The 21,997-nt window shown below is 49.2% G+C and overlaps 2 protein-coding genes across 4 annotated transcripts in view; both read right to left on the bottom strand.

The window, feature by feature from the left end:
* Positions 1 to 1,256: 1,256 nt before the first annotated feature.
* REEP4 (receptor accessory protein 4) lies at positions 1,257 to 11,711 on the bottom strand. 3 transcript variants are annotated; one of them, XM_083753402.1, is made up of 8 exons: positions 11,382 to 11,711; positions 6,440 to 6,512; positions 4,778 to 4,854; positions 4,519 to 4,639; positions 4,142 to 4,255; positions 2,844 to 2,976; positions 2,213 to 2,385; positions 1,257 to 2,048 (listed from the first exon to the last, which is right to left on the bottom strand). In XM_083753402.1, the coding sequence occupies exons 1-8, from the start codon at positions 11,411 to 11,413 to the stop codon at positions 1,989 to 1,991; spliced, it is 783 nt and encodes a 260-aa protein (XP_083609528.1). In that variant the 5' UTR covers positions 11,414 to 11,711; the 3' UTR covers positions 1,257 to 1,988. The 3 variants fall into 3 exon arrangements, with proteins under 3 accessions (XP_083609528.1, XP_083609527.1, XP_083609526.1); XM_083753401.1 differs by lacking the exon at positions 11,382 to 11,711 and adding an exon at positions 8,182 to 8,320; XM_083753400.1 differs by lacking the exon at positions 11,382 to 11,711 and having other exon boundaries at positions 6,440 to 7,601.
* Positions 11,712 to 17,447: 5,736 nt separating this feature from the next.
* LGI3 (leucine rich repeat LGI family member 3) overlaps positions 17,448 to 21,997 on the bottom strand; it is a 52,023-nt gene continuing 47,473 nt past the window's right edge. The window contains exon 8 of the mRNA XM_083753495.1: positions 17,448 to 18,688. Coding sequence (XP_083609621.1) covers positions 17,871 to 18,688 — 818 coding nt within the window. The 3' untranslated portion in view covers positions 17,448 to 17,870. The remainder of the gene's footprint in view (positions 18,689 to 21,997) is intronic.

Raw genomic sequence — 21,997 nt, 5'->3', positions numbered from 1 at the left:
AGGACAGACGCTAAGCTAATTGACCTTTAATTTGCAGGATGGTCCCTGGATCCCTTTTTAAAAATGAACATTACATTGGCTACTTTCCAGTCCTCAGACATGGAGGCTGATCTGATGGTGAAGTTACAAATTTATGTTAGATCAGTAATTCCACAACTGACTTCTTTGAGAACTCCCTGGGGCTTCAGCCACCAGGTGCAAAAGAAAAACTCCAGCTGTACCAAAACACAGCCAGTTCAAAGGAAGGAAGGGCTGGTGGGGGTCTTTTGTGGGAAATGACACCTTGGGAGGCTTGATAGTGCCTAAATTCAGGACCTGGTTGAGCTTGGACATTAACCCTTTCTCCCACAAAGGGCTAGCTCAGAGCAATAGCAATTCCTCAGCCCAAATACCCAAGACACTAAAAGCACCTTCCTTAGATTTCTGAGTTTATGGAATGGCCACCCCAGCCCACTGTATACCGTCATATTTTAGGCTCTATAAAATGGCAACCTCTCCTGTAGGGGAGGGGCAGCTCATAGGTCTATACAGCGGGGATAAAACAGTTAAGAGGAGAACGTGGAAGGTGAGTAGCATTAAGGTAAAGGTAAAGGGACCCCTGACCATTAGGTCCAGTTGTGGCTGACTCTGGGGTTGCGGCGCTCATCTCTTTATTGGCCAAGAGAGCAGGCGTACAGCTTCCGGTTTATGTGGCCAGCATGACTAAGCCGCTTCTGGCGAACCAGAGCAGCGCACGGAAATGCCGTCTACCTTCCCGCCGGAGAAGTACCTATTTATCTGCTTGCATTTGATGTGCTTTCGAACTGCTAGGTTGGCGGGAGCAGGGACCGAGCAACGGGAACTTGCCCCATCGCGGGGATTCAAACCACCGACCTTCTGATTGGCAAGTCCTAGGCTTTGTGGTTTAACCCACAGTGCCACCCACGTCCCTGTGAGTAGCATTAGAGTGTGAGTAGCATTAGACAGCCATTAAATGGCTCTTAGAAACTGCATGGCAACTGAGCAGGGCCTGACAACCCCATTTTGCGAACTCACCACCACAGGAGCCAGCGATGTGAGCACACTCCTCCCTTCAATATCTCACTACTCCTACTCCATCAAGATGGGCAGGTAGGGAGCTGAACTAGCACATTAGCAGCCTCCCCACCCTCCACCCCTACTTAAAAGATCAATACTGGCCTGGAATGCTTCTTTCATTAGCTCTTAAGCTAATGCTCCCCTTAACACACACATTCTGCTTTTTAAGATGAGCAATATAAGGTCTAATAAAAATGCATTTATTTAATATACAAAACTTACAAATGCACTTAGGTCAAGGTCCTAGCTAGTGATAGTGTTCAAGTAGACATGTCAGTGTTTTCACCAGTGGTGGAGAGGGAGAACTTCAGCGGAAGAAGAAACCTGAGATGTAAGCAGCTACAAGGAAAGTGGGGGGAGAGAGGCTGTTTTCTTCTTTGGTATCTCACCACTGCACCCCAATCCGAAGTGCACTAAGCTCACTCTGGGGCACCCATCTTCAAAGCAGCCAAGCGTCCGGACAAGAAAAATGGTACCCAGATTCTTGGAGTCTAATACTCCCCCAACAAACAGCTCTTCCACCCCTGGCATTTAAAACGGCAGGTCTGCTTATGGCACAGTGTTCTTGTGTCAAAAAAGGCATGTGTAGTGAAAGGGAAAGAGAGAGATACCTCCCCTTCCTGCAGGCACATCATGTGGGCAGGATATTTGACAGGCAGTAAGTACAGAGAGGAAGGTGGCCACCAGTCACAATCAAGGCACCACTTTGAGACAAGGAGGGGAGGGCGCCCTGAGAGCCAGCTTGCAGTGTGGGTGGTAGCTGTAGGGTACACAAGGCTTCACATTGCCAGGACGTGGTATGTTTCAAACCCATCTCCCTCCACAACCAAGCTGTGAAGCACTGCAGTCATCGCTGTCCCAAGCTGTTCCAAGTGCCAGCATTCGCAACCAAGGCTTCCCTGCAGACAAGCCTAACAGATCGGATCAGCCACCTTCTTCCTGGGGCGACTTCGCGGGACCCGAGCCGAGCCCTGCAGAGGAGGACAAAGTGTGAGTGTTCTGGCATGCAGACCCCAGCCTCGGATACAAGAGCTGAAGTTCTGGAGGAAAGGGTGGGGGCTGGGGTTGCACCCTCTCCCTTTGCCAGCCCAAGCCAGGGCACTTCCAGGCTGTGCCCACCACCCAAGGGTCTCACCTCTTTGACAGGCGACTTCTTCTTCACCATGCGGAGGCTCTGGGTCCTGGCCAGCGGCTTGGAAATCAAAGGCTTCCTGCTGTGGCCCCTTACGCCAGCGGAGAGCTCAGAGTCTGACCAGCAGTCCTCTTCGTGGCTGTCAGAGCCCAGCTCTTGAGGAGATGCCCTGTGTCCTATGAAACAACCAAGAGTGGCAGGCAAGGAAGGCTGGAGTTTTTCTCATGCCTCTTTTAACACCAAACAACATGCACTTTTAAATGTAGATACAGCTGCAACAGGAGCCCAGGAAGTTAGAGGGGGAGGGTCTTCTTTCCCCCTTGCAATTGCTGGTGATGCAGGGGGAGGGAAAGGAGCAAACTGGTACGCCAGCTATTGTTGGATTGTCATCAGCCAATGGTCAAACACCCTTCCCATGTGTTGTTCATGAGACCGAAACACTGGCAAGCTCTCTGTCCACTCCCTCCCTGCCATGCATAATTCTATGAACGTCTTCCATGTCACTTCTTGCTCGCCTTTTCTCTAAACTAAAAAGTCGCAAACATGGCAAGCTTTCCTTAGAGGGGAGTTGCTCCCCCACCCCCTTGATCACTGTGGATGCCAGCAGTTCCAAGCATTTTCTGGGCTCGCTCACCTATTGGCCTCCGGCGGAGCTCCTGTTCCTCCAGGTACAGGGGATCAGAGTAATGCACAGGAGCCGTGTCTGGGATGGAACGCAGGTCCTGCATGCTGAAGCTACGCAAATGCCCGGCCAGGGCCCCCTGACTCTGAACAAGGGGAGACAAAGGGAGGAATGAAGCAGAGAGCTGTATGCAAACAAAAGACCACCTTCAAGGGCAGCTCATTCCCCAATGACAAGAAAAGCTTTGCTTCCAAAAATCTTTCCTGGAGGTAATTTCCCCCCCACTATGGAGAAGAAACCAGCATGATACGGACACTGCTCCTCACCCCAATTGTGTTTGAGGAAGATGAAAGAAATACATTGGGTTAAACAGCGCTGGCAGAGGAGAGAACTGAGCAGAGAGAACTGCCACTGTTACTGATGTCACATGAGACAAGCTAACCCAGATATTTAGAATGCTGATGTGTTTCTAGTTTATTGCTGGTTTTAATTTTTGGATGTTTTAATTGCTTTTACTGTTTTATTCTTTTTGTAAACCGCTTTGAGGTTTTCTGAAATTAAGCAGTAGATACATTTTATGAAGTAAATTTAATAAATAAGGAGGAATGAGACAAAGAGGGGTGTCCTGTGCCAAGGGAGGGGGACACAACTGATAAATGACTCCCAAAAGCAGAATTCCCACAAATCCCCTTTGGCAGGACCTTCTTAAAGAGTGTGCAGAATGCAAGGCAATCCAGAGCTGCAGCCATACAGGGATAATTCTAAACATCACCACCTCCACAAGCAGAGGTCTGTTTTCAGAGGCATCCAGAGAAGGAACCAGCCCAAGCTGGGAAGCGTAATCCTGCTCAAGGGCCTAAGCATCTGCCTCGGGCCCACACTCCCAGTAAGAGCTGGGAGTAAGCCCAATTTTGTTCTACATTCATGTGGATTATTAAAATGAGGTCACCCTACCAGCTCCTTCCCACAGGTGGCAAAGCTTATTGCAGACAGTATCTGGTCAACTGGGAAGGGCAACTGAGTCCAGAGAACTACCCAGATTCTGGCTGGTTACATCTCAGTCAGCTGGGGTGAGAGGTTTGCATAGCATGCTTCAACCACTCTCCATGGCCTGGCAATGCTGAGATGGGAACTGGCAAGTCCACAGGGGGCTTTAGTGCAACAGACAAGGCTACTACATTACACCGCCTAGGAATGGGACAGCAGCCCTTCTCTTCCTTCCCCAAAGCCTCCAGGGCTGCTGCTTGTTGCCCAAGCTAGCCCGCCACCCCATCCCCTTCTTAGCCAATATACAGAGGAAACGTGGTTACTTTTGCTGCAGCTTGGGCAGCAGCTGTGGCTGCGACATTGAGGCTCTTCTTCCCAAAGCTCAGGAGTGTCTCGTAGCCACGCTCCTGGGCCTGAAGGATGAGCTGATCAATTTCCTGCAGGGAAAGAGGAAGAGGAAGATTGTATTAAATGCACATGCCTCTGGCAGAACTAAATAAGCAATAGGCAAAGCACATTGAAGGCTGGAACTTTTGGTGACCAAAACCTCCATGCATGTAGTAACTCCCACACAGAAGCTTCCAGAAATCCTTTGCTCATCCAGAACTGGACGGAAAAATGTGGTTCACCTGGTGCCAGACCCCTGAATGCCTCCCTCCCTTTCCCTGAAGCGGACGGTCTGTTCCAAGATTACTCTCACCTTTTCTTTGTGGGATAATGTGGGATGTACAAATTTGCGGTACAGCCAGCTAGCACCCCTTGTGTATGGAGACAACAGCCATATGACAAATCCCATTTTGATCTCATAGTAGAAGGGGAACCTGTTCAGAAGAAAACACAGTTGTGAGAGTAGGGAGCGGGTGGGCTTTGGGATCTTTTCTGTTCAACAGCGGACATGTCTATGTAGTTCATTGAAACAAGGGGGTGGGGAGAGAGGGAGAGGGAGAACGGCAACTCACCAGGAAATGAAAGTATCTGCGAGGGTCTCTGTGGCCATGAAGAGGGCAAACACAATCCAGTACATCATCCAGCGGACCTGCCAAGTCACCAGGAAGCATTAGGTCCCTCCTAGTCAATGAGATGCAAATGCCTGGGGAAACCCTGCCCTGCTACAGAGAAACTGGTCTCAGGTGGAACCCAAATCTTCAGCTCTCGATGTGGAATTGCACCATGGAGACACAGTACAGTGGTGCCCCGCAAGACGAATGCCTCGCAAAACGAAAAACGCGCAAGACAAAAGGGTTTTTCGGTTTTTGCGTCGCTTCGCTAGACGAATTTCCCTATGGGCTTGCTTTGCAAGAAGTTTCGTCTTGCGAGTTCTTGCGAGTTTTTTTCCTTTTTCTTAAAGCCGCTAATAGCCGCTAATAGCCGTGCTTCGCAAGACAAAAAAACCGCAAGATGAAGAGACTCGCAGAACGGATTAATTTCATCTTGTGAGGCACCACTGTACGTCAACAAAGGTAAAGAGACACCAGTCACAATATTGACTGTCCCCCATCTAACTTTGGTTTATTAATCATCATGACAAGTGTGTCCTCCAAGCCACAAGTGTCTTTAATTTGGAGAGCCACAATCATGGTCCCCGGGCTGAGAAGAACATAGGAGCATATAAGAAGAGCCTGCTGGATCAGGCCAATGGCCCATCTAGTCCAGTGGCTGACCAGATCTCCCAGTGGAAAACCCCCAAGCAGGATTCGAGTGCAAGAGCCCTTTCCCCTCCTGCAGTTTCCAGCAACTGGTATTCAGAAGCACTGTGGCCTCCAATTGCAGAGGGAGAGCGTTGCCATCAAGGCTAGTAGCCATTAATAGCCGACTTCTCGATGAATTTGTCTAATCTAGTTTTGAAGAAATCTACGTTGGTGGCCATCATTGCCTCCTGTGGGAGGGAGTTCCACAGTTTAACATTGTGCTTGAATTAAGAAGTCCTTCCTTTTGTCTGCCCTGAATCTTTCAACATTCAGCTTCATTGGATGTCCACCAGTTCTAGAAGGCCCTGCCCCAGTCACCCACTGCACCCTCAGGCAAGAAGAGGGACAGACAGCAGGACCCCTGACAAGCAGCATCATGTGGGAGAAGACAACCCAAAGGGAAGCCATTCAGTGTCACTTGTAGTCCCCAAATGTCCAAATGTAGCCCCACAAAAAGTGCATGGTGCTCAATGCCACAGCTGAGCACAAATGCCCCTGGCTGCTTTAGCCAGGCACTGTGGGAAATAAATTTGCTTTATTTTTACAGCAGACCTGGGCACTGTGGCTACAGAAGAATCTGCCCACTCTTGAAGCCACTCATGAACACTCACAGTCCTGAGATGGCATCAACCCACAGCTTGAGTCAACTACAGCAGACCCTCGAGTTATGTACCGCTCTGGATACGTAACTTTCAGGTTGCGAAGGCAGCAAACCCAGAAGTGTATACTTCCGGGTTTCACCATGCGCACATGTGCAGAAGCGCTCTGCGCGCCACACGCATATGCAGAAGCGCTCTATCGTGCCACGTGTGCGCGCAGAAGCGGTGCCTCCAATTACAGACTTTTCAATTCATATCCGGAGAGTCCACTGTACTGTATTCAGAATCTGGGGGTTACTTCATTCTTCCTCCCCCCTGCCCCGACACCACTTACATATTCCCGGATATTTTTCGTTTTCACAGCCTTGTAGGAAGCATAGGCAGGGTAGAGCATCCCAAGCACCAGCCTGTAACGGAAAGGGGGCGTCAAGAAGGCGGGCCAGCACCGGTACAATCCAGCTAGGATCCACAGGCACCACTGCTTCGCATAGCGCTGCACCTTGGCCTTCGCGGCCTCCATGGCTGCCCCAGAGAATATGCTATTCCGACCCTGGGGCATGGCAAGAAGGGTGCAAGAGGCCTCCAAGCACCAGGCAGGCAGCTGACTGCACTGAGCAGCTCAGGCACTCTCAAGGATTATTTCTGGGGCCTTCTCCCTCCTCCACACATGCCTTGGGTTGCTCAATGAGAGGTGGGACCGGCTCAACAAGCTCCTCAGCCAGGCCTTCCTTGGCTGCTGGGTGTAAACAAAAGGGCAGCTGGAGACATAAGACTCAAGCCTCTCCAGGAGCCTCCAAGACCGGAAGTCCAGCTCAGTCCCCCATGAAATCTAAGAATCTCCCCAGCCCCTGAATCAAAACTGCAGGAATGTTGTGTAGAGCATTCCACCATCTCGTTGGCACCATAACATATATGGAAACAGAGAATATTTGATCAGGGTTACCATAGCTCAGTGGAAAAGTACCTGGTTGTGCACAGAAGGGCCTAGGTTCATTCTCCAGCATTTGCAGGGAAGTTTGGGGAAGATCTTTCTCTAAAATGCTGAAATCCCCTGCCAGTCAATTCTGAACAAGATGGACCAATGGTCCAACTCAGTATAAGGCAACAGCATTTCTGAGGAAGGAGCTCTACACAACCAATCAACCATTGTAGAGGGTTGGGTTAGATGACCCTGGCGGTCCCTTCCAACTCTACAATTCTATGATTCTGAATTGATGGGATGCTTCTGGAACTATTGATGGCATCCCTGAAAAGATTCAGTTCCCCAATCTGGAGCCCTTGAAATGTTCTGGATCACAGCTCTCATCGGCTCCCCCTGCTGTGCTCCCACTCTATGGGCCACGCTGGCTGAATCTGATGAAAAGACATCTGGAAGGCACCAGGTTCAAGAAGCGTACAACAGCAAAGACTGAAAGAAACTAAGGGCCATTAGTCTGCAGTTAAGCAAAACTGAGGCAGGTTATATTTAAGAAAAATAGCGGCAGGAGGGCTGAACAATTGTTTACTGAGAAAGATGAGCAAGCAATATCTTGAAACTACAAGGGTGAAGATTTAGAACTTTATAAAAAATAAAAATAAAAATTGTCCAGTAGCACCTTAAAGGTAAAGGTACCCCTGCCCGTACGGGCCAGTCTTGACAGACTCTAGGGTTGTGCGCTCATCTCACTCTATAGGCCGGGAGCCAGCGCTGTCCACAGACACTTCCAGTCACATGGCCAGCGTGACAAGCTGCATCTGGCGAGCCAGCGCAGCACACGGAACGCCGTTTACCTTCCCGCTAGTAAGCGGTCCCTATTTATCTACTTGCACCCGGGGGTGCTTTCGAACTGCTAGGTTGGCAGGCGCTGGGAGCGAGCGACAGGAGCGCACCCCGCCGCGGGGATTCAAACCGCCGACCTTTCGATCGGCAAGTCCTAGGCGCTGAGGCTTTTACCCACAGCGCCAGCACATTAGAGACCAACTAAGTTTGGTCTTGGTATGAGCTTTCGTGTGCATGCCGACAATTATTATTATTATTATTATTATTATTATTATTATTATTAATTTCTACTGCATCAGACCAACACAGCTACCTACCAGGATTTAGAACTTGCAAGATTTAAGCTGTAGTGTTTATGGTGCATCTGAGTTTCTCTACATCAGAGAAGCCCAGCATTATGTGGCTCCTTCCACACTAGCATGACTCCTCTCTTAAGGATGCAAAGCTGGGGATCATAGACTTACAGGAATTGGGTCATCTTACCCAGCCAATAGTCATCTAATTCAGTGTTTCCCAACCTTTTTTGGGCAAAGGCACACTTGTTTCATGAAAAAAATCTCGAGGCACACCACCATTAGAAAATGTTTTAAAAATTAACTCTGTGCCTATATTGACTATATATAAAGTAACTCTCTTTAATAGGCATCAAATAAACACAAAGAAAGTACCGGTATTTTATAATTACTTTATTATGAAATAGTAAGTACCGTATTTTTAGGACGCTCCGTCCCATAGGACGCACCTACTTTTTTTGGGGGGGGGGAATAAAGGAAAAAATTTTTTCCTTTATTTCCCCCCCCCAAAACCAGGTCGGGGAACAGTGGGATGGCGGTGCTGCGCCTCCCCGCTGTCCCCCGAGCTTGTGGGGCTGGCCCATGTCTGCCTGGCGCGAGGGGCGCTCTGCTTCAGGGCGCCCCGCGCATCGGGCGGCAGGCTACAGTCCGCAGCATGGGGAACCCTCTGTTTCAGGGCGCCCCACGCGCCCCCACGGGTGCGCAAGGCTTGCCAACACGAGCGAGGAGCACGGGGCGTCCTCCGAAGGGCGCCCGTGCTCTGCGCCGCCCGCAAGCCTTGCGCTCCTGGGGGGAGATCCCCCGGGTGCGCAAGGCTGGCCAACACCAGCGCGGAGCACGGGGCGTCCTCCGAAGGAACGCCGCCATCCCGCTGTCCCCCGACTTGGTTAGAAGGCTGGCGGGGGGGGGGGGGAGAAGCCTGCTTTTCCCCGTCGCCAGCCCCGCAAACACGGGCGACAGCGGGAGAGGCGTAGCGCGCCCTTCCCGCTGTCCCCCGACTTGGCTAGAAGGCTGGTGGGGGGAGAAGCCTGCTCCTCCCCGTCGCCAGCCCCGCAAACTCGGGAGACAGCGGGAGAGGCGTATCGCGCCCACCCGCTGTCTCCCGACATGGTTTGGAGGCTGGCGGAGGGCTTCCTCCTCCCCCAGCCCCGCAAGCTCCCAGAGCTCTGGGTCCCGTTCTGGGGGAGGGGGAAGCTCGGGCTTCCCCCGCCCCAGCTCCGCGTCTCCAGCCGGGAGACGGTCGCGCTTTAGCCCCGTGCGTGCTCTCCCAGCTGGAGAGGTGACGCGCGCCTATGGAGGCTCCTGCCATAGGCGCGCGTCACCTCTCCAGCCGGGAGAGGGTCGCGGGGGGCTGCTTTAGCCCCGTGCGTGCTCTCCTAGCTGGAGAGGTGACGCGCGCCTATGGAGGCTCCTGCCATAGGCGCGCGTCACCTCTCCAGCGGGGAGAGGGTCGCGGGGGGCTGCTTTAGCCCCGTGCGCGCTCTCCCAGCTGGAGAGGTGACGCGCGCCTATGGAGGCTCCTGCCATAGGCGCGCGTCACCTCTCCAGCGGGGAGAGGGTCACGGGGGCCTGCTTTAGCCCCGTGCGTGCTCTCCCAGCTGGAGAGGTGACGCGCCTATGGAGGCTCCTGCCATAGGCGCGCGTCACCTCTCCAGCGGGGAGAGGGTCGCGGGGGGCTGCTTTAGCCCCGTGCGTGCTAAAGCAGCCCCCCGCGACCCTCTCCCCGCTGGAGAGGTGACGCGCGCCTATGGCAGGAGCCTCCATAGGCGCGCGTCACCTCTCCAGCTGGGAGAGCAGGCACGGGGCTAAAGCAGCCCGACTCGCCCGCCTCCCTCCCACGGCACACCCGGCAACTTCTCGCGGCACACTAGTGTGCCGCGGAACACCGGTTGGGAAACACTGATCTAATTCAGCCTCCTGGTGCTGACTCAATTCAGAACCACTATGTGCTGCTTGTGAGATACCAGAAGAAACCCCGACTACCACAGGAGTCAAGTACAAAATGGCCCTTAGCATTTTGCCAGTTGTGCAACCAGGGAGGAGAGGGCATGTCTTGTCATGCCTTGCATTCAGGACTCGGAGAGCATAATGTGGCTTGTTATGTCTTGCATTCAGGACTCAAAGAGCATAATATGGCTTGTTGTGTCTTGCATTCAGGACTCAAAGAGCATAACCTTTGGCTCCTTTGAGAAAAGACCAAGTTTATCGGTGGAGCTGAAGGAACATTGCAAGTTTCAAGTTTTAGGTGGCCAGAGGGCCCCCCAACCACTCTGTCAAACCGGAGGATTATAAAGGAAATAAAAATTAAAGGAAAAAAGGTCTCTATTGCTAAAGAAAGGGAAAATGCTCCATTGTCTCTGTTCTTTTCACAGATCTGCAACTGAATGGCATCCATGCCCCTGGCACAGCATCCGACTCCCACCCCGCCTACAGCCCTGACTCAATTCCATGAGAGCTATTCATGCCAAGCCTCCAGAACACACTTCCTCAATGGGCACCCTTGTTACACATACACTTGGCCTGGCGCTAAAGGCATCCCACAAGCATCCAAGTTACACTCCATCACGGAACCAGAGTGCATCTAAAACAGCAGCGTTCCACAAGTGGAAGTGCACGAACTTTTCTTTTTATTAATCTTAATTTTTTTATTAATCTTTTTATTAATCTTAATTTTTTTTTTTGCAATGCGTTTTAATGTCTTCTACAGCGTTGTTACCTGCCCTGGGACCTTAGGAGGAAGGGCAGGCAATAAACTGAAATAATAATAATAATAATAATAATAATAATAATAATAATAATAATAATGTAGTATTATAATAAGTATGTGTTTTGGGGAATGCTCCATGGCGTCTGGGAGCCAGGGTGCCACTCAAAGGGCTCATCGTTTTCTCTCTGGAGACGAACCCCACCCGCCAAGCTGGAGAGAACAACGGGGCGAGGCGCCTCCATTTACCAGCCCAAGTTTCTAGTCCTCTGGGTGGGCATGAACATATCTAAAAAGGAGGCGCAGTTCCAGCCAAAGGCTCGGAGGGCGGGTCCCATTAGCTGCCATCCCACCCACCGACCGAGCTGCCTAACTGGACTGGCTCCTTCTGCTGTCCGACGAAAGGATTCCCCCCCCCCCCAGCTGAACCCTCGCAGCTTCGCCTCACGGAAACGCCGCGGGGTCCCCCAGAGGGCATCCAGTCGACCCACCACCGGCTCCCGCACGCAGCCCAACTCACACCACGACGCGGTACAGGACCCAGGAGATCATGGTCGGGCCCGCCGGCGCCCCGGAGGCGCCTCTGCTTCCTCCGCCTGGGCCGCCTCAGCCAAGGATGCGCCGACCCCGCGGCGGCGGCGGCGGCGGCAACAGGTGCGGCGACCTCCCCTCGCCAGCCGTTTGAATGTTGGTGCCAGAGCGCACGCGCGGCCCCCTCGCGCACCAACGGCTCTGCCTGCCTCCCGATAGGCTGCCCTGGGCCCCGCCCCTTGCGGGTGGGCGAATTAGGAAGCAGAAAGAAGACGACGGTTGCTGTCCCTTAGTGGTACTGGCGGCTGCTCCCCTTCCGCCCTCCCAGACTGGCTTGAGGAGATCTAAGTAGCAGGAGGGAGAGTCGCTTCCGGCCTCTTCCGCCAGCTTGGTGCCCTCTCTAGGCGTTTTGGGAAACTACCACTCCCATCAACCCCAGGAGGCGATCCTTCCGGTCCGGGTGTTGCTTAACCGCGGAAGAGGCTGATGGGAGTAGTAGTCCAAAACATCCCTCCTTCTTTTATTTTCTTGTATTAGAGTTTGTACTACAGTTTGAATTCTGAAATGTACTCAGAGTCGCAAAGTGATTTCATGCTCTTTATTCAGCTCATAGTGGTGAGGAGGAATGAATGAAAGTCCCCTCAAAGTATCTGCTTTATATACTTTATTTACACAATGGGCTGCACATGATTGGCTAATTCTGGAATTCTACTGTAAGCCAATCAGGTTATGGATTCACTTATATCTGGAGCATGATTGGGTGGTTCCTGTCAACCAATCATACTGCTGCATTGTTCTAGGACTAATCAAACTGCTGCATTCTGAATCCTATTGTTCTAGGACCAATCAGACTGCTGCAATTTGGATCCTATTGTTCTAGGACCAATCAGACTGCTGCAGTTTGGATCCTATTCAACTCAGTACATAACAAATTCTATGGAATTCTAAGGACCCATATATAAGATCACACACCAAACAATGCAGCATCTTGCAAAGTACATTACAATTGCTACAAAAGACAGAAAAATCATTACTTGATCAGCCAGAACCACCAGCAATTTTCAAGGGATCTGTGTTCAGCAGGGACTGCCAACTTGAATAAAATATTGGGAGGTTGGTTCCTATGTTGTTGAGGGAGGGAAATTTGGGGATCCGTGTTCTAGGTCAAGGCTGTCATCACTCAGGTAGTAGTAATAATAATAATAATAATAATAATAATAATTATTATTATTATTATTTATTTATTTATTTATTTATACCCCGCCCATCTGGCTGGGTTTCCCCAGCCACTCTGGGCGGCTTCCAACAAAACACTAAAATACAATAACCTATTAAACATTAAAAGCTTCCCTAAACAGGGCTGCCTTCAGATGTCTTCTAAAAGTTTGGTAGTTCTTTTTCTCTTAATAATAGGAGATCTCGAACTCTGAGAGTTCAATAGGCCAATATTAAGAAAGGAGGGTTTATGTTTCCGTAATTCCATCTCTCTCATTTGGCAACAGATAGGATCAGAATGTCAATAAGTCATAGAGTTGTAGAGTTGGAAGGGATCTCGGGGGTCATGTTACAGAAAATAGGGCTCCACCCTACATAATCTCTAAGACATTATTCCTCGTTTAAAAGGACCACATTTCCCCTTTAAACCAGAACTTTACAGTCAGTGTTTTCACATGCACAACAGTTCCCCCTGCTGGAGTGTTTTGCTGCCTGGAAAGAATCATTTCATAACTCAAGATATTATATGAATGAATAACGTGTTTTATGAATGATACTCCTGCCTTTTCTTCTCCTGGAGATATCCCACAAGGTAGCAGATGTTTAGGATCAGACTTCTCCTTCTCCTAGATGGGCAACCTTCCCAGGTTGAAAAGTCCCACCTGCCCCTCACCTCCCTGTTAGAGCATGTGCAGAAACCACCTTCTTGACCGTTGAGCCCACTATTGGTCTTGTCCACTCAATCTGCCAGAGCCTGTTTTTGCATGCAGGGGAAATCTCTATATCATTAAGGGTTTGAGACCTATCGGCTACCCCCACCTGGTTTAGCTGGCTAATCAGCCAAAACATCTCAGTGAGCATAGAAGTGGGCCATGTTTGGTTCATATCTGACCTTGGCAGTCACCTTTGTAGTCAGGTAGTCAGGAACTCCTAAATGGGCTGCAGATAGGTCATTCATTGGTAGGTTGGGTACTTGTCAACAAAATAGTGAGTGAGACCTGTCAAACTGAGGTCTTGTGCATCAGTAGGAGAAAAACGAACCCAGATAAATACAGTATCTAAAAAAGCAGATACAGTATGTCAGGAATATGAATGGCAGACTTGGATGGGCTATTTACAACATATCATGATGGACAAGTTGGAAAAACATGTAACCTATGCATGCTCCAGTTTTTGCTGGACACTTTATAAAGTTTTAAAAGTTGCTCCCCACTTTGTTTAGGGCTCTTCTTCTTCCTTTTGTTGGAGAAGGGAGAGACACTGCTGCAAGAGATCAATAAAGACCAGGTTTAAAGAGCCTGCCTTGCTTTCTTTTACCTGATTGTCATCTCTGTTTTGTTTCTCTGACCAAGAGTGGACCTTGGGAGATCCCACATCCCTCAAGAGGGGGCTAGGTTGTAAAAACAAACCCCAACTTCCACAACACCCTGAAATACAGGAATCACAGCAAAATAATATCTAATGGAGAAGCCTTCCAAATACCCTTTGCCTAATGCTGACCCCCAAAAGAAGGCGGGGGAGGGGGGAGAGTTGTTTTTTCTCATGTGAACACAACTTTACTTGACATGACAGTTCAAGGCAAAATCATTACCAGCTTCCAGACAGTTAATGAAGAAAGCATGAAGAAATAGGGAATAAATAACTTTATTACAATGAATTAAATTTCCCAAGTCAAATTAAAAGGTGTAGAGGTGCCACTATTTTTCAAGGTGCACATTCCCAAGTGCATTTCGTATGTGATTAAGCAGAAGTGTCTGTCGTGAGAAGTGTCCTGTCCATACAGAATCTTTCCTACCTGCTTGATATCATGCCTTCCCTAGGAAAGGTCCAAGCGTCCTGATAGAAGCTTCACTTCACCTTTTAACTTATTTAATGGATAGCACTGGGCAGGTGAGGCGAAGGCAAAGTCAACAGCCTCCCCCTGGAAATTATCCCCCCAATATTTTTCCTCAAGTTCTTCCCAGCAGAGATGTTGAAGGCCATCCTCCTTGAGAATTCAAAATGCTGTTGGTATTTCCTAATTTTGAGCAGCCTTCACACCTACCTGCCAAAGGCTATCTTGGCTGAAGACAAGAGAAACTCAAGTTCCAGAATGGTGAGACACAGATTCTCTGTGTAGGCACAGAGGCACCCTGCTCTTCATCCAAAAAGAAGAAAGGTTGCAGTCCTCACCATAACCACTCAGAGGTCAGCCCCACTTAATTCAATAGGGCTTACTTCAAAGTAAGGGGGTTAGGATTGCAACATAACTCACACCCTAGGGATGAGGCCATCACACTTGTGCCCTTCATATCCCTGGGCCTTACATTCCTGAACCCAGGCAGGATGGTGTGTGTGTGTGTGTATGTGTGTGCATGCTACATTTTACACCACAAGAAATGCAGAGCCGAGGGGAGTTGAATTGTTGTTTTCCCCACCCTGCTGCTGCTGTTGCTGTGCATGGCTATTCTCCATGGCTTGAGACGCTTTTCTCCATCGCCTTGGGGAAAGGTGGCCGTGGAGAGTGAGGGCGAGCTCTAGAGAGGAAAGGTATAAGGACAGAAGAAGAATCCTGGTGGATCAGGCCAATGGCCCATCAAGTTTGGCATCCAGTGGCCAACCAGATGCCTCTGGAAACCCACAAGCAGGGCCAGAACACAACGTGATGAAGGAAAACTGGAGAGAAGGCAGGGAGAGTCAGTTGAGTTTCAGCCTGGAGTCTTTCCCAGCCCTACCAAGGGATACTTGGGGTTGGATAGAGGACGTTCTGCATGCCATTATAAGAGAACAATGGAGGCGTCCACGGTGAGTTCCAGCACCTCTTTTTCTAGAAAAATAGCATTGACTACACTCTGGCTTTACAAGCGTTCGGTGTAAAGGGTCTCAATTGCACTGAAGGCTTTCATAAATACTGCAAATTAAAAGAGGAGACCATGTTTGGGTCTCCTTCCACTAAAGGAAGGCAGTGCATGGGTTTCCACCTATGCCCATAGAATCATAGAACTGTAGAGTTGGAAGGGACCCAAAGGGCCAACCCCCTGCAATGCAGGAATCACATGACCCTCTTGAACCCAGGTATCCATGTGCACCACTTTCTGTTTTATATAACCCTCTGCACCACATTCTTAAGCCTGAGCCATAGATTACCAGGCTCCTCCCTGCCCTGGCTCCTGTTCTTGCCCAAGTTTAGCTTGTTTTGCTGTTCTCCTTCTGTTTGCACACTTGGATGTTCTGCTTGCCCTATTGATTCCATAGCCTCCTTCTACCACCCTTTCTAGAAGCCCTTGGCCTGACTCTGGGAGGCCAAGAGTCTGACTGAGGTTTCTCCATGCTTCGAATGGATCTGAGGATCTGGCCCGTTGAATGATGCTAGCAGGAGATGTCACCAGTAGATCAAAATCCCATTCACTTTATTCTGGGACTAGACAACAGAAAGTCCCTCCTTCTGCTGCTGCTCATCTCTTCTGAGCCAGTCCCAAGAGGTTCAAAGCCAGCCTTGATTTGGAAGAGGGAGCTATGTCAAGTTGCAGCCACCCTGAGCCGGCAAAGCGAGCTACATGCAATGCTGACCCACCCAACTGGGCAAGAGTTTGCCCCATGCACCACCTGGAGTCACAGAGACCCATCTGCCACCTCTGGCCCACACTGAAAGCAGGCTTTGGTCTTTTCTTAATACACTTTTTGCCTAACGAGAAGCAATAAGCAGGACCGAGTACTCTTTGAGGAATATGTAAAAATATAGAGAGACGTCTGCTGCCAAAGTCACATATTTTAGTTGCATAATAAAATAGCTGCATATAGTACCTGTCTTCATATAATCATAAACTGTATACATCAGTTGCACTATCCAGATGGATGTCTGGTCTCGATCCTGTGATATCTTCCAGCATATTCCTCTTAGTATGTGGAATAATGTTTTGTGGACCCTCGGAAATCTGCAAAGGAGCTTAGAAATCATGGGATTTCTGGTAGGGGTTGTGTAATTAATATTTATGTATCTTTACTTGCTACCTGATTCCCAATTCAATCACCATCATGTTTTCTAGCTCTCTGTCCACAACAGCTAGAAAGAGGCTTTCTTAAGATGAGAGTTGCTGTAGGTTTAGAGGTTAATAAGAGCTAATGGACCAGTCAGAAAAAACTGGGATGTTAAGAGGCACAGCTGGAAGTCAGCTGGGAGCTGCTGGTGCAGAGCCATAAAAAGTGTGTGTGTGTGTGTGTGTGTGTGTGTGTGTGTGCAGAATCAGGGTTTATTTGTTGCAAAGCAGGAAGTATGAAGCAAAGGATGTTGGTTTGTGTTGAGCTCCCTGTTTAATGGATTGGTATGGATTGGCAGGGGCCAGCTGAGACATCATTTCTACTGCACTTTCATCATGGTTTGCAATCAGGATGCTATTCCATTCCTTTAAAAAATGAAACAAAATTAAGCTTTTGGGAGATCTCAAAAGAAATGAAAGAAACCTGGGAGGAAAGGCAGGAGAACAGCGATTTGATCGTGATGATGTTGTCGTGTGGGTATACATTAAAAAACCAAAAGTGGCAACCCCAGAGGAAACCCCAAGTGTGGAACCATAGCATTTCAACTCTTACACGCTCAAGGGATCACCTTGAAGGAATGGGTTTCCCAAATCTAAAACCTGACTGTGCAGTCAGTCTGAAACGGGCCCCAAAACCCCCATTTTTCCTTCTCCATTAGCTAAAATCCATTAACTTGAGCACTTGAGCCAGTGTGTGGCAAGGACCCAGCTGTATAAACAAAGCCCTCTCCTTTATCAGTACATGACGCTTAATGGATGGCCTTGTCAGTTCCGAAGCGGAGACGGGACAGCAGATCGAGGCTTATATAACCTCAAGTGTCATTTCCAAGTGTGGTCATTATTTCAGGGAGCTTCATGTGTCTGTTGTGTGTGTATGTGTGGAGAGAGTTCGGTGCTGAAATTTGGCAACAAGATTTGCGTTTCAACCGGCACGCTTGGCCAGCGTTGCATGGAGTTAATGACGTGAGGTCTAGGGGTGTGTTATTATTATTGCATATACATCCAGGTCGACGTAGGAGTGTGTGAGTGTATGTTAGGTCCCTTTTGTGTTCTGGAGGAGCCTCTGCATTGAGGAGGCCCTGAGCTTATATCCTTATATCCACGGAGAGAAGAAGGGTGGGGAATGAGTAAGCAGCCTTGCTCCAAGTGACTACAGTGCTCAGGTGCCCACCCCCAGCAGAAGTGTGTGTGTGTGTGTGTGTGTGTGTGTGTGTGCAGGTAGGGGATGGCGGTGACCTACCTCTGCTCTACAAGCTGAGATCTACCACAATATGCTTGTAAACCAGTGTGTTCCCCTTGAAGCTTGGCGCCAGCAGGATATCCATGTCCTCCAAAGGGATGGGGCGGAAGGCGCGGGGAGCCTGCACAGAGAGTTCCTGGAACTTTGCAAACTTCTGCTTCTCTTCGTCCCACAGGTAGATGTGGGTGAAGGAGAAGTCACTCCCCAGGGCCATATATTGATGCTGGGACACTCGGAACGGCTCCATCACCATGGAGCCTCGGGAGGGCAAGGTCTGCAGCTCCGTGAACCGCAGGCCCTCCCACTTGACCACCTTGGAGTCGCCAATGTAGCGGCTGAGACACAGGAAGTTGTCCCTCTTGACCCGGAAGTGCTTGACCATCTGGACGTCCATCACGTCTGCCACATCGCCCAGGTGGAGGAACTGCTTCTGTGAGCGGTTCCACTGGTAGATGATGGGGGCCTGGGAGCTGCTGGAGATGATCAGCCGGGGCTTGCCGTCAACCTCCAGGTACTCCACGTCAGTGTCACGGTGCCACGAGTGCAGGTCCTGGTGGGAGTAGAAGCCGTTCTGGTTCCAGCGGTAGAGGCTGGTGGAGCCAGCTTTGGAGCTGTCGGCAATGACAAAGAACCACTCGCCCTCGATCTGGAAGGCCTCAATATCGTTGGGCTTGCGGATCTTCTGGCTGTCAATGTCCTGGATCTTGATGAACTTGTCGATGTTGGTGTCCCAGCGGTAGATGTAGGAGCCGCCGAAGAGCTGGGCCACCACGACGTACAGCTGCGACTCGGCCACGATGGGTTTGCAGTAAACGGCTGAGTGGGCTGCAGGAGAACATTATGAGGCATCAGCACACGAAAAGGTCTGTTATAGGAATTCTAAGGTCTTAGGTAAAGGTAAAGGTACCCCTGCCCGTACGGGCCAGTCTTGACAGACTCTGGGGTTGTGCGCCCATCTCACTTAAGAGGCCAGGGGCCAGCGCTGTCCGGAGACACTTCCGGGTCACGTGGCCAGCGTGACATCGCTGCTCTGGCGAGCCAGAGCCGCACACGGAAACGCCGTTTACCTTCCCGCTGGTAAGCGGTCCCTATTTATCTACTTGCACCCGGAGGTGCTTTCGAACTGCTAGGTTGGCAGGCGCTGGGACCGAGCAGCGGGAGCGCACCCCGCCGCAGGGATTCGAACCGCCGACCTTTCGATCGGCAAGTCCTAGGCGCTGAGGCTTTAACCCACAGCGCCACCTGCGTCCCTTAAGGTCTTATATATATATAAAAAAATGTTCATAAATGTACAAGGCAAACACATACATAACTATATAAACCATGTGTCAGAAATAGTAAAGGTAAAGGGACCCCTGACCATTAGGTCCAGTCGTGACTGACTCTGGGGTTGCGGCGCTCATCTCGCTTTATTGGCCTAGGGAGCCAGCGTACAGCTTCCAGGCCATGTGGCCAGAAGGACTAAGCCGCTTCTGGCAAACCAGAACAGCGCACGGAAACACCGTTTACCTTACCGCCGGAGCGGTACCTATTTATCTACTTGCACTTGATGTGCTTTTGAACTGCTAGGTTGGCAGGAGCAGGGACTGAGCAACGGGAGCTCACCCCATTGCGGGGATTCGAACCGCTGACCTTCTGATCGGCAAGTCCTAGGCTCTGTGGTTTAACCCACAGCGCCACCCGTGTCCCATCTAAAATAGTACAGGAGAGCAATCCTGAACCCATTTTGACTCTCCTAAATTGACCTCAAATATTTCTTTGCAAGGAGGAAGAAAATGGGAAAAGTTCTCCAATTGTCTTTGGACGGTAGGGGCTTACACCTCCCTGTAAATACAGTCTGGCAAGTATCTGTTAAGCTGAGCACACTATCAATATGCGTAAGAGATTCAGGAGCTAAGTACCGGTATATACCATCTCAAAGGAATGGCCAGGCTACCCAGAAAACGCAATCCTGGCAGACAGGAGAGAAGCAACACACTCAAATTTCTGCTGTAGACCACCTCCTTCTGTGATGTTTTGGGGGGTGGTCTTGAGTTACAGGGTGGGCAATTTCAAAAGTCTATATAAGAGCTTGCACACCAATATTCTGGGTTCCTCTTCTCCCTCCCTGCATGGGGTGAGCAGGGGACCCTGTTGCAACAGTTTAATAAAGATCAGGCTTACTAGCTGCTTTGCTTCTCAATATTCTCTGGTTGGCCTCTGTTATTTTCTCCTACTAATAGAGAACCTACATAAGGACTCTGTATGGGCCCTTGGATACCCTATAAGGGGAAAAGGAGCAGTTTTTTTTATTTATATCAGTTGGAAGGAGACCCAAAGGGTCATCTCCTTCGATCCCTGCCCTGCAATGCAGGAATCACAGCTAAATGTTGCAGGCCACAGACTACAAGGAGGGAGGCACCATGGAGAGAGGACTGGGAAATGCAGCAACAGCCCCTTCAAACAGGTTGCGATGGGAAGGTTTTAACAATGCTTTTGGTTGGCATGCATACTTATGGTATGACAAAGTTAAGATCAATAAGGCCTTTAAGAACCATATTGTCAGGAAAGCAGTATTTAATGTCTGGATAAAATACAAAGACTTATTGGAAAACAAGACTCCGAGGTGGCTTTCGCCTCTGGAAGCTAAGGCCCCAAAAAGACCCAATATGGAGGCCAAATGGCCAAAATATTGGGAAATATTAGAAAAAGATGGAGACAATTGGAAATTGCAGAGTTTGGAGAAAATGAAGGATAAAGTGCGAGACTGGTTACTTTACGCTCAGATTAAAGAAGTTTTTAAAAATGACAGAAAGTTAGGGTTCCAGGTGGAGAAATCGAAGTTGGAAACAGAATTGCTAGAACCAAAGACTAAGGTACTATCTAGAATGTATAACTTGCTGTTAAAATGGAATACACAAGACGAAACGGTTAAATCGGCTATGATAAAATGGGCACAGGACATTGGGCATAACATTATGTTTGAGGACTGGGAAAGGTTGTGGACCACTGGGCTGAACTTCACCGCATGTAATGCTCTGAAGGAAAATGTAATGAAAATGATGTATAGGTGGTACATGACCCCAGTTAAACTTGCCAAAATATACCATTTGTCTGATAATAAATGTTGGAAATGTAAGGAAAATGAAGGAACATTCTTTCATCTCTGGTGGACCTGCCCTAAAGTGAAGGCCTTCTGGGAAATGATATATAATGAGTTGAAAAAGGTATTTAAGTATACCTTCACTAAGAAACCAGAGGCCTTCCTTCTGGGTATTGTCGGCCAGAAGGTGTTAAAGAAGGACCGAACATTTTTTCTGTATGCAACAACGGCAGCAAGGATACTTATCGCTAAGAACTGGAAAACGCAAGATCTACCCACACTGGAAGAGTGGCAGATGCAGCTGATGGACTATATGCAACTGGCCGAGATGACTGGCAGAATCCGAGACCTGGGAGAAGAAAGGATCGAGGAAGACTGGAAGAAATTTAAGACGTATTTACAAAAATATTGTAATTTGGTTGAATGTTAAGAAGGATGCTAGATTATAAATAATTGGCCACCACTAAATTAGATTTGAATTTGATGATAAGTGAGGTTAAAGAAAACACAAACCTTTTGGAGAATTGCTAGATTGTATTTAAATGAGTGGATATAAGATTGTAAACAAGTTGATAATTTGCTTGGAAAAACTTTTTAACGATGTAAGTGGGAGCGGGAGACGTGAGGGAGTCCAAAGAAGTGATGAAACCACGTTTTGATATAAGCAATGTTGTTTATTATTTGTGCATTTGTATCAAAAAAACTTTAATAAATATTTATTTTTAAAAAACCAAACAGGTTGCGATGAGGAATGTGGCATGCACCTTAGCCACCCCTGCCCTCTGGCATTTTTAAATGCATGACAAAAGACATGCATCTGTTGCACACGTGCATGACAGTTTTAGGTGGACATTCTGCAAAGGCCACCCCCAGATACATCATACCTATATCACAGAAAAGGCGGTCTACAACAGAAATCTGAGTGCGTTGTTTATCTCCTGTCTGGCAAGTTACCTGATTGCATTAGCTGGGTTTTGGCCACTCTTTTGTTATTATAACTACTTAATTCCTGAATCTAGGTCATAGGTCAAAGGCTCACACCCTGTTCATAT

This window comes from Podarcis gaigeae, assembly GCF_964106915.1.
Source record: "Podarcis gaigeae genome assembly, chromosome: 8".
Lineage (NCBI taxonomy): Eukaryota > Metazoa > Chordata > Lepidosauria > Squamata > Lacertidae > Podarcis > Podarcis gaigeae.
This window is presented reverse-complemented; position numbering and strand designations above follow the sequence as displayed.

What these genes read in the sequence shown, in the direction of transcription:
- REEP4 (XM_083753400.1), bottom strand. Translation starts at nt 6,664, where the DNA reads ATGCCCCAGGGTCGGAATAGCATATTCTCTGGGGCAGCCATGGAGGCC. An exon ending in GCTCCGCCGGAGGCCAATAG is followed by an intron (nt 2,386 to 2,843) that starts GTGAGCGAGCCC and finishes GTTGTTTCATAG; the next exon opens with GACACAGGGCATCTCCTCAA. An exon ending in AGAAGTCGCCTGTCAAAGAG is followed by an intron (nt 2,049 to 2,212) that starts GTGAGACCCTTG and finishes CCTCCTCTGCAG; the next exon opens with GGCTCGGCTCGGGTCCCGCG.